Raw genomic sequence first — 11,906 nt, 5'->3', positions numbered from 1 at the left:
TTTCTGTCAAATACATTTAATACATGAATAACATTTTGTTTTCACACAAGATTCCTTTTAACCAATGAAATGATTCCAAATTGCGCATGAAGAAACATGGCCTCCATATGTAAGAGACTTGTTATTATAAGGAGGAATAGAAGGGCCATGTTGAAGCCTTGTCAGTTTGGGGATGGTCCTAATTACCTCTTGTCCTCTGAAAAGGGGGTCACCGATCCCCCGAGTCTGATCTGATTACTGTGGTTGGACTATGTGTCGGCAGGGGCCCCAGAGGCCTTGCTGTTACATGACTGTGTTCCATACTTCCTTACTGCCTGTGTTTAATCAATATGGTGCAGAACATGACCCTATAATCCACCAAGAAAGACCAAGTATTTCTCCTGGTCTATCACTTAAGATGTAAGTGTAGGTCAGACGTGAGCACTGAATATTCAAGTCTTCTATTCCCTTGTGGCATCAGAGAAGAAGATATCTGTAAGGGTAAGAATGCATAGCATTGTAAATACATTCCTTACCCACCAACACCAAGGAATAGCAAACCCACAAAATCATGTCTCATAGGGGATGCAAGGCGAGCATGGATGGGGTCGGTTACTTAAAGGGGTAGAAGACAGTGAAAACAAAGGAAAAGTAAAGCGAGAGGAGGCACAAAGTACAACCCTTGGCGAGCAGGACACCGGGCGCAGAGTACAACCCTTGGCGAGCAGGACACCGGGCGCAGAGTACAACCCTTGGCGAGCAGGACACCTGGGCGCAGAGTACAACCCTTGGCGAGGAGCACAGGATCAGCGCTGTTGGGCCCAAACACTTGTGCTCCTGACCGTTTGAGGCTGACTTTTGAGTGACCGTTCTATTTATTCAGTTCATTCTCTGTCCAGGTAATTAGAATAGGCAGGGTGGACTGGATACTGAGACTCTGGGGACTTTCCTTAGGAAATAGCGTTGTGCTATGTAAATCACATGAGCACAGACCTGATAGGAGTTGAGGTCTAGGTAGGATTAGAAGAGGCGCTGACCTCTGTATACTGCACAGATGTAAGACCTTTGATCTTACTGGTATTCAGTATGTCTGCGGTATAGCAGCGAACCGATGGCATGGCGGAGAGCTCTTTGTAAGAAGAAAAGCTGTAAGTATTCAGATATTGGCTGTAAATATGGAGGGCATACTGGTGTTTGATACCTCAGTAAGCGGTAGGCATGGGGGAGAGCACTTGGTGTGCTGGAAAGCGGTAGGGGTGCTGGAGAGCACTTGGTATGGTAGGCATGGAGGAGTGCGGGGCCTGTGTCAAGTCACACTAGTTTGGTGGAGAAGTAGGTGTGCTGGAGAGTACTAAGTGTGCTGGGAGGCAGTAGGTGAGCTGATGAGTGCTAAGCGTGCCGGGGAGCGGTAGGTGTGCTGGGGAGCGGTAGGTGTGCTGGGGAGCGTCACCCTCTGAGCCCGGGGGAGGGCGTCACCATCTGATCTTACTATGATATTTCATTCTGTTTTAAGGAAGAAGAGCTCTATGTATGGAGTCCAGGTCTGACTATGAATCGGAGATCTTATTATGTAGCAGAACATTGGGTATGGAAGAGCAGAGGTTCCCAAACTCAGTCCTCAAGGCTCCACAACAGTCTAGATTTTATGGCTGAGGCACAGGTGACTTAATTATACCCCGTTCACATCGTACCGAAAACCTGAAGTATTGCAGAGTTGCTGCCAGGTCAACCTGGGTTATGGCATGGAGTGAAAACACCAAACCCAATAACCCAGGTGAACTAACCCAGCCAATTTGACAGCGGTTATAAAAGGGCTAAACCTGGGTCGCACTGTGTATAATTGGCGACCCGGTTATAGTGTGAAAGAGTATAGCGATGTGAAATCAGTGTAAGTGCCCCTTTCTGTCTGCTTATACAATCTGTGCACAAGCAGGGATATGTCTAAAACGTGGACTATTGGAATGCCTTGATGACTGGGTTTTGGAAACCCTAACTATAAACCATAAGCTCATCCTTTGGTAGAACATCAGGAATGGTGGAGTGGAGCTCTAGCTATGGAGGACAGGTCTAGGTGTGGAGCTCAATGCTGTAGATCAGGCTTTCCCAACCTTCAGGACGAAGGCACACCAACAGTGCAGGTTTTCGTGGTATCCAGGCTTCAGCACAGATGGTTTAATCACAGTCACTCAGGTCACCTGTGCTCAAGCCTGGATATCACTAAAACCTGCACTGTTGGTGTGCCTTGAGGACAGTGGCTGGGAATGCCTGGTGTAGAGGAAAGGTCTAGACAAGGAGGGTAGCTCTAGCTGCAGGGGAGTATTAGGTCTGAGGAAGAGGTCTAGCTGGGCGACAGGGAACTAGCTATGGGGGAGTTGAGGAAGTGTCTGCATTAGTACAAGTTGGAGTAAACAATGGTGGCAGAAGATGTACCCTGACCTGGAAATGGCACCTGTTGGGGCAGAGAATAAATGCCAGGGGATAAAAGGAGGAATCCGAGATCCCAGCTCTAAATGTACCGCACGTACGTGTGGGATGTGGTTAGGGATTTTACTCTATTTTGTTTATTCGCCCGGCCATGGGCACCATCTCTGCAAACTTCTCCCAAACATTATTACTGTAGTTGAACTGTACATATAGACAAGAGACAGGAGTTGTTAACCCAGTACACACCTCACAGGTAGCTCCCATGAGCCACTTTCTCCATGACAGCAGTCCTCAATTATGGGTGCGCAAATTCTACAATGGTTGCCTGGAGCAAGCCCGGAGGACTTTTCTTCATACATTATTGCAATCTCTTCACCGATTGGCCATCCTAAGACTTTCATGTAAAGTGCTTTATTTATTGATTATAAAGTTCTGAGTGTCGGATAAGGCATAATTACGCTCAAGCTTCTCTGACCTCTTGTCCCTTGGTAACCATGGATGTGCTTGAGCCATATGTTGGTCTTCTGTCTGGGACACGGTATGTAAGATGCTGATACATTACCGGACATGCGTAGGTCACACTTTGGCACAGGGCATGTTTAGACAGAATGCTTGAACTTGATTATTGAGTTGTTGTATGTTCTTGTATTTGGTCTCGGCATGAATAAGAAGGTGATTGGGTTCCCTATTGGACGTGGCATCAATGTCCTTCAGTCACTCTTCACATGTTTGATGAAAGCTTGGGTTTGCTAATGTCCACCTCAGGGCTGAACGCTACAGATCCCTTGCGTGATGGTGCTGGCTGTCTGGGTGTAGAAACAGAAGACTGTGAAGTAGCTGAGCCACTAACTGAAGATCCAGACGAGACCAGAGAACCTGAAGGCACCTGCTGTGCATGAGAAGAGGAGGAGGATAGAGCTGGTTTAACCATCATTATGGATACAGAAGAAGAGGATTTGTGACTAGCAGCCGCTTGTGAGTCTGCAGCATGGGTAGATGCTGAACTGTCCTGCTGTTGGGCTGTTTTGTTGGGCAGTGAAGGCTGAGATGCTGAAAGGAGTCGAACATCGTGTGATAGTCTCCCAAAAGGAAGTCCTTGGATGCTCCTATGTTTGACAAGATACTGGGGGGAGCTGGCAGCTTGCTGCATGAAAAGAGATATGTGAGAGCCAGTAGCTCTGGACAGGCTATAGTGCAAAGTCCTCCCCGAAAGCTGCCCAAACACTGCCTGAGAGCTTGTGGTTCCTGCTGATTGCTGCAAGACGGAGGTTGAAGCAGAGGTTCCCCGAGATTGGGACAGTTGCACTTGGGAGGTCATAAATGATTTTGCCAGGGCAGGGTGGTCCACTCGCTGCATTTGGCACAGCTGAGAGACTGGTACAGCAACTTCTGGCTTTTGGACACCACGAGGAGATGAAGGAGGGAAGCCCACTGGAGTCTGCACATGAGATTGGGGACAAGATGGAGAGCTGCCAGAAGAAGCCCGGGTCCCACCAACATTGGGCTGGGACCTTCTTGCCTGGCGACTGGCATATGCGGTCTCGGGTAAGGTGGACGGTGGCAGGAATACATGTGCCTGGAGGTTCTGCTTGTGGGTGAGTGCAATGGCCACATTCGTGGTGGCTGCAGCAGTTTGTAAGGGGGCATGAACCAAGGGTTCCCAGATGAGCGTCTTATTGTGGCCAGGATCCCTCGTCGTACCCAGTGCCTGAAGATCCTGGATGTTGTGGGCCATGTCTTGGTCGTGCTTCACGATCTGCTGAATAATCTCATTATTCATGGACCCTCTGCTGTTCTCTGCGCGCTTCCGCAGAAGGATGGAGTTCTTCTTACCTGAAGGGAGACGGACACAAGGAAAGGAAGGTGACGCCAGGAGATGACCAAAAGCAACACATGGAAGGTGGTCAGCCAGCTGGTAGCACAGTGATAAGAGATGGATAATATAGAGGTGACTGATATAGGGAATGATACTACACAAGAGGTAACAAAGTGCTGACCGGTATACAATGATGGTATATAGATATCGAAGCACCAAAGACGGTGGAACTGGGAGTATTTTAGGAAAGAAATGGTGGATGATAACAAAACCAGGAGCATATAAGAGGTGAGTGATATAAGTGTGTGTGTGTGTGGGGGGGATATGACTAATAGTGGTGCAAGGTGATATAGAAAACGAATATATTCTGTAAATGATGTATAGAGACGTACATCAGAAGAGGCATCAATGACCTAGAGCGAGGGGACCAAGGAGCAGGGCTGTAAGACCGCTCTGCACAATACGTCAAGTAGAGAAATGGATGTGGGGTGCGCTATTCACAGCAGCTGGCAGAGGGGGTGTCAAAGTAAAAAATTTATAAATATTTATTAACTCTAATCATACAAATATGCAAATCAATAACACAACTGAATAAAATGAATAAATAAAAATAGAAAAATAAAATTAAAGGATGGGGAATGTAACCGATTTATATTGCATATTACCCATTGGGAAATCCTTCCACTGATGTCCGCTGAATGAATGGATATGAAGTCCCCTCCAGAATGGGATGGAAGGTGATGCTGGAGGTGCTGTGCTCAATGTAGATGAGCGCAAATAGAATCCTGATGGCAACCACTGGTTCTCTGGTGTGTCTCTTTAGGGAACTGATGGGGTATCCCAATTATTTTAGAAACTTGATCCAGGCTCAGGTGGTGCTCTATAGTTCTAGGAGTGAAGGCGGACCATCAGTCGGTGTGGGGGTCTCAAGTATAATAACTCTACGCGTTTGTTCCTCACTCCTGAGAAAGCCGGAAGTTACTGATCCGGGGAAACGCGTAGAGTTACTATAACATTGAGCACAGCACCTCCAGCATCACCTTCCATCCCATTCTGGAGGGGACTTCATATCCATTCATTCAGCGGACATCAGTGGAAGGATTTCCCAATGGGTAATATGCAATATAAATCGATTTGGGCTACTCTGTGACAATTGACTTTTAATCAAACCCACGAAAATACCACGAAAAGTCACTTTTGTGACACATTCACCATCCTTTAATTTTATTTTTCTATTTATTCATTTTATTCAGTTGTTTTATTGATTTTTCATATTTGTATGATTAGATAAACCATTAATCAGCCAGCGCTGGCATACCCTATACATTTCTCTCGGCACAATATGTAGCTGATGAGGAGACCTGGGAACAACGTGCCGTCATAGCCCAGCATGCACCAGCTGTTTTACTATAACAATTGTTCCGAAATCTCAGCCCATCATTTTTATAGTTTACTGGTCTGACAGGTGAGGAATCCCTTTCCCTGCTGACCATGTGCACACATCACTATGTACTGCTGCTGTGTGTGTGTGTGTGTGTGTGTGTGTGTGTGTGTGTGTGTGTGTGTGTGTTTTAGGCATCCTTGGCACTGTACCCACCAATCCTGTCTAGTCGGTCCATGGCCACAGACTCAAACGCCCGACGCATCATTGGATATTCCTCCAGTACCTCATTGAAGTTGTCCACGGACAGAGAGTAGAGGCGGCAGTAGGTGTCGGCACGTACGCTTGCCGTCCGACGTCCCCGTGTCAGCAAGCAGATCTCTGCAGGACAGATATAAATGGGTCATATACTGCAGTCACACAAACCTCCTTTGCAAAATATCATCAAGGTAAAATCAGGCGCTATGTGAGGTGTGTCGTTAAAGCGGCTTACTCGGGGGAGTGTCCGCTCCCAATATGACAAAATATACAAAACCGAGACATAGTAGCGCTAAGATGATCTATAATATCATGCATTGTTGGTGTTTTAGTTCTCATTGCATACGCTGTGGCCATAGTTTAGCTGTGGGCCGTTATTAAAGTGGGAAAACTGAATCCTAACTACAGCGTTACACCATGCATCACTGAAGGAGACCTATCACAACTCTGAAACCTACAGACCAACTTTAACAAATGCATGTGATTTACATTAGTATCTTAAATACACTATAACTGCTGATCTGTATTTAGCCCATTGCATAATCTGTGTTGTATTGTTGATGTGTTTCTAGCCTTTGTAGTACCTGTTTAAAGCTGTGTTCAGTGAGGCATAATTTATTGGTGTATATTTTTTTGGGCTAGTGTTTATTTAACACAGGCTAATTTTATGTCCTTTGACTAGCTGGTCATGTGACCTCAGCTGTAGGCTCTCCTAATTAGACCTGGTATATCTGTTCACATAGATGGCAGTTCTCTAAAACCTTGAGCAACTTAAAGCAAGGTAAATGCAATACTTATTACACAATATTACTATACTTATCCACTCTACATAACACACACCAATCACATCATGCTCACCAAACTGCTACTTCTCATTTCATTATTTATTTATTAACAGTTTCTTATATAGCGCGCACAGATTCCACAGCGCTGTACAGAGAATATTTGAGCATTCACATCAGTCCCTGCCCCAGTGGAGCTTACAATCTATATTCCCTACCACATGTGTACACACACACACAGACATTCTTCTGTACCCTCCCCCACCGGCTACCATCAGTGCACTTTTAAGGACAAGATTGATAACATCCGAGATGAAATGGTATGCTCTTCCACTACCTCTAACCCTCTTTCTTTTCCACCTGAACCCTGTGGCACTTTCTCTTCAATTGAGCCCACAAATGAAAAGGAAGTATCCGCACTCTTCTTATCCTCCTACTCTACTACCTCTCCTCTTGATCCAATACCTGCAAAAGTCATTAAAAATCTCCTGTGCTTATTCCAACCTTAACTAAAATCTGCAATCTCTCTCTTGCTACTGGTACTTTTCCTTCTCTGTTCAAACATGCAGCGATTACTCCCATTCTGAAAAAATAAAATAAAATTCTAACTCTCTCTCTCTCTCTCTCTCTAACTACCATCCTATCTCTCAGCTCCCATGCCTCTTCAAGCTACTCAAGAGACTTGTCTACTCTCACCTCACATACTTTCTTAACTCTCACACCCTTTAAGACTCGCTTCAGTCAGGCTTTCGCTCCCAACACTCCACTGAGACAGCACTGACTAAAGTGGTAAATGATCTGGTAACTGCTAAGTCTAAAGGCCATTACTCACTACTTATTCTTCTAGATCTTTCTGCTGCGTTTGACACTGTGGATCACATTCCACTCTTACAAACACTACACTCCCTATTTCTCTTTCAATGGTCCTGGTGACACAGCTCAACACTGGGATGTAGGAGGGTCCGAAGGAGCCAGGCACCTATCCTAAAGTTTTAGAGGGTAGGCTCCTCCCCTACTGCATCCCTGGACTCTTCAGTTCGTGTTAGGTGCCCACTGGAGTGGGTGCTATTCTAAAGGGCTGCAGGAGCAGCCGAAGAATTAGAGTAGTTAGGGGATTTTTATTATTTTATTAACTTTTACCCTAGCTAGGTAGGCACAGTGTGAGGATTCTCATAGTGAATCCTCACACTGCTTGCGCAGCAGGAGCTGACAGAAGCGCGTCCTGTCAGCTCACTGTGCACAGGGGAGACGCTGTCTGGTCTCCCTGTGCAGCGCTTATAGCCTTTTCTAAAAGGCTGCCTGGGCTCCGGAGTACCCTGAAACCGGCTCCACGCTTAGGTGGGGATCATGGGGGACAGGCGCTCCGTGATGGCGGCGGCCATTTTATGCGGAGCTTACACGCTGAGCTCCTAGATGAGAGGACAGCAGCGTTGTGACAGGCATGTTCCAAGTGATCCCCATTTGAGGGGGAGACACTGGAACTAGGAAATCCTACCTAAGGAGCGGCTTGCTGGGGGTGGTTGGCGCCAAAAGGTCACGGACCCCGCAGCAGCAGGGACCTGTGGTCTCTTCCTTCACTCTGACTTTGGCGCCTTTCAGAACGCTTGCAGCGGAGCTGAGCTGGCTTACTGATCCTGGCAGAGTGACTTGGATTTCCTGGGCATCGCTTCCCCGCAGTTGAAACCAACAGACAGATAAGTGATTGGGTGCATTGCCTCTGTATAAACGCTTGTACATTGTTTGCACTGTGTATACTGATAGATATACTTTTATCACTTGCGTCATGTCTGAGCATCAGGCTGTGGTTTTGGGGGAGGGAGCCCTTAATGCACTGAGCGCGTGCAATGTTTGCACACAAAAAAAAAAAGAAAGCAGATGGCCAAGGGGGGCTTATGTATTACTTGCGCTGATGTGAGACCCATGGGCAGTGATCCCCATAGGGCAGAGCATATGGAACCTGCGTGGGCCAGGGCCCTAGGCAGGTCAGTAAACGCTTTGGTGCAGCTTTTGGACAGGCAGAGTGATGGGCTGGTAGAATCACAGAGACCTATGCCATCATCTCAGCAGTCGTCTGGCTCCTTGCCTCTTACCCAGGCAGATCCTGCACTTATCCAGGTGATGCAGGATACTGCAAAAGGGATTAACAGGTTCAGTGAAATGCTGGACAAAATGGATGATGTGGCAGGGACCCCTAGAAGGTCTTATGCCTTAACTACTGTGGTAGATGAAGAGGAAGGAGAGTATACTGACATCCCCTGGGATCAGGGTGATGATTTGGAAGAGAACTCTGCTGCTGGTATAGAGGATCTCATTATAGCTGTGAAGCAGGCTTTAAAGCTGACTGTGGAGGATAAGACTCCTGTTAAAGGTGTTTTTAAGCGACAGCGGAAGGAGGCTGTTACTTTTCCTTCAGATGAGGGGTTACAGGAATTGTTAGAAGGGGCTTGGAAAACTCCTGATAAGAGGCTTCAGATGCCTAAGCGATTCCTTAGTCTGTACCCCATGCCAGAGTCTCATGCGGAGCTCTGGGAAAAGGTCCCAGTTGTGGACGCTTCAGTGGCACGTTTGTCCAAGGCTACTGTATTACCAGTACAGGGCGGTGCAGCTTTTAAAGATTCTGTGGATAAAAAGCTGGAGGGAAACCTCAAGGCTATCTTTGAAGGGGTGGGGTTTACCTTACGACCCCTTATTGCTTCAGCCTGGGTTTCTAAGGCCATGATAGAGTGGGCTGGTGAATTATGCACCATGCTGCAGGCTGACCCGGGTGCATTACTGCTGGCAGAAAAGATTAAGGCAGCAGCAGAATATGCAGTTGAAGCAGAGGAGGAAGCTATTAAAATGGCAACCAGAGTGTCCACAGTCTCCATTAATGCCAGGAGAGTGCTTTGGCTAAAAGCCTGGGAAGCAGACAATGAGTCCAAGAAGGCTCTGGAAACATTAGCCTTCAAAGGAAAGGTACTCTTTGGTACCGAATTAGAGGAGATTATAAAACAGGCCACAGGCGGCAAAAGTACATTCCTGCCGGCCTCCTCAGCAAAGCAGACGTCCAGATTTTCTGCTTTTAAGCCGTCCTTTCGGCCCTCCCCTAGAGGTGGTGCGTCCTTTCGAGGACAGTCTTTCAGGGGAAGGTTTCAGCCCTCTAGAGGCAAGACACAAAAGTCAAAATTTGGCTCTTTTCACAAGAAGCCTGCCAATAAAGGAGAGGATAAACCCTCTGCATGACTGTCAGGGGCTTTGCCCGACAGTGACAAAAGTGGGCGGGCGTCTCACGCTCTTCAGGGACGCTTGGGCTTCTCTAGACCAGGATGCCTGGGTGCTAGACATCATAACACAGGGTTACAAAATCCCTTTCAGAGGGCCACCTCCGAAGAGGTTCATTCCCACATCCTTACCAAAGGAGGCACGGCTGCGTACAGCCCTTGTGAGAGCAGCGCACTCCCTTTTGGAAAAAGGGGTGGTGACGCTAGTCCCCAAGACAGAGTGGAAGAAAGGCTTTTACTCCACGCTGTTCCTGGTGCCCAAACCAGACGGGTCTTTCAGACCAATACTAAATTTGAAGTCTCTAAATGTTCATTTATGGGTAGACCATTTCAAAATGGAGTCTCTACGGTCAGTACTCCTGAGTCTGGACCAGGGAGAATTTTTGGCGTCCATGGATGTCCAGGACGCATATTTGCACGTTCCTATACACCCGGAACATCAGACCTTGTTGAGGTTTGCCATAGGAGACCTGCATTTACAATTCCGGGCGTTACCCTTTGGGCTAGCAACCGCGCCAAGGGTATTCACAAAGATAATGTCAGTAATGGCGGCGGTGCTGAGGCTCAGGGGAATCACAGTAATACCCTATTTGGACGATCTCCTGTTCAAAGCAGAGTCAGCAGCCATGCTGCAGAGTCACTTGGCAGAGGCCATCAGTTTTTTGCAGGCTCACGGCTGGATTTTAAATTTGCAAAAATCTCAGTTGGTACCGTCACAAAGGCTCCAATTCTTGGGAGTCATACTGGACACCCATCTTCATCGGGTATTCCTCCCGGAGGTAAAGGCCAGGGATCTGGTCACCCTAGTCCAGGAGATTCTCAGGGCTCAGAGCATTTCAGTATGGAGGTGCCTCAAGCTCCTGGGGAAGATGGTGGCGTCATTCGAGACGCTTCAATTTGCCAGGTTCCACTCTCGGAGGTTCCAATGGAACATTTTGTCAGCTTGGTCAGGAAACACTTTGACCATGAAATCCGAGATGATAGTGCTGTCTTCGGACACCCGAGAATCTTTGAAATGGTGGACAGAAGTAGATTCCCTTCAGTGGGGTCGGTCATTACAGACCTGGGACTGGTTGATAGTAACTACCGACGCCAGTCTCAGGGGCTGGGGGGCAATAGTCCTGGATCTCAGGCTTCAGGGCCTGTGGACGGCAGAGGAATCAGCGTTACCAATCAACATCTTGGAGCTGAGAGCTGTCTGGAAAGTCATTTCCTTGGCGGGAGACAGGTTACAGAACCTCCCTTTGAGGATTCAGACCGACAATGCCACAGCTGTGGCGTATCTGAATCACCAGGGAGGTACACGCAGCAGATTGGCCATGTGGGAGGTATCCAGAATCTTCCTATGGGCGGAACAGAATGTTCCAGCTGTATCGGCTATATTCATCCCAGGAATAGAGAATATAGAAGCCGACTTCCTGAGCAGGGAGGAGCTCAAGGAAGGGGAATGGAGCTTACACCCTCAGGTGTTTCACCAAATCACTTCGATGTGGGGAACTCCGGATGTGGACCTGATGGCATCCAGGATCAACCGTCAAGTGCCCAGGTTCTATGCCAGAACAAGGGATCCACTAGCGGAGGCAGTGGATGCCATGACTATTCACTGGCAGGGAGATCTCCTTTATGCATTCCCACCAGTACCAATGTTACCGAGACTTCTGAAGAAAATACAGGGGCAGAAGGTTCCAGTGATCTTAGTGGCCCCAGATTGGCCAAGGAGATCCTGGTACTCGAGGCTTCAGAGGTTGTCTGTGGACTCATGGCGTCTACCTCTGAGACCAGACCTTCTAAGACAAGGCCCTTTCAATCACCTGGATTCAGATCGATTGATTTTGACGGCCTGGCTATTGAAACCACCATTTTGAAAAGAAAAGGGTTTTCTGAGGCAGTAGTACAGACTATGATAAAAGCCAGAAAAGCTGTATCTTCGGCAAATTATTATAGAGTCTGGAAGACTTACATTCGATGGTGTGAGAGAAGAAAGGCTCATACATCTCATTTTAAGC

General features: G+C 47.5%; 1 protein-coding gene across 2 annotated transcripts in view; it reads right to left on the bottom strand.

Moving 5' to 3' along the window:
* The window catches only part of HCN3 (hyperpolarization activated cyclic nucleotide gated potassium channel 3), a 36,100-nt gene continuing 24,194 nt past the window's right edge, over window positions 1–11,906 (bottom strand). Inside the window, exons 7-9 of one of the 2 annotated variants that reach the window (XR_014466115.1) lie at window positions 5,817–5,981; window positions 2,650–4,236; window positions 1–472 (exon numbers count right to left, since the gene is read on the bottom strand). Coding sequence is in view for 1 of the 2 variants with exons in the window: in XM_083165935.1 (XP_083022061.1) it covers window positions 3,125–4,236; window positions 5,817–5,981 (1,277 nt within the window). In the remaining variant the exon portion in view is untranslated. Of the gene's footprint in view, window positions 4,237–5,816; window positions 5,982–11,906 lie in introns of both variants that reach the window. The other variant, XM_083165935.1, reaches the window with a different exon arrangement.

Source organism: Crinia signifera, chromosome 12 (genome assembly GCF_055691185.1).
Source record: "Crinia signifera chromosome 12, ASM5569118v1, whole genome shotgun sequence".
Classification (NCBI taxonomy): domain Eukaryota; kingdom Metazoa; phylum Chordata; class Amphibia; order Anura; family Myobatrachidae; genus Crinia; species Crinia signifera.
This window is presented reverse-complemented; position numbering and strand designations above follow the sequence as displayed.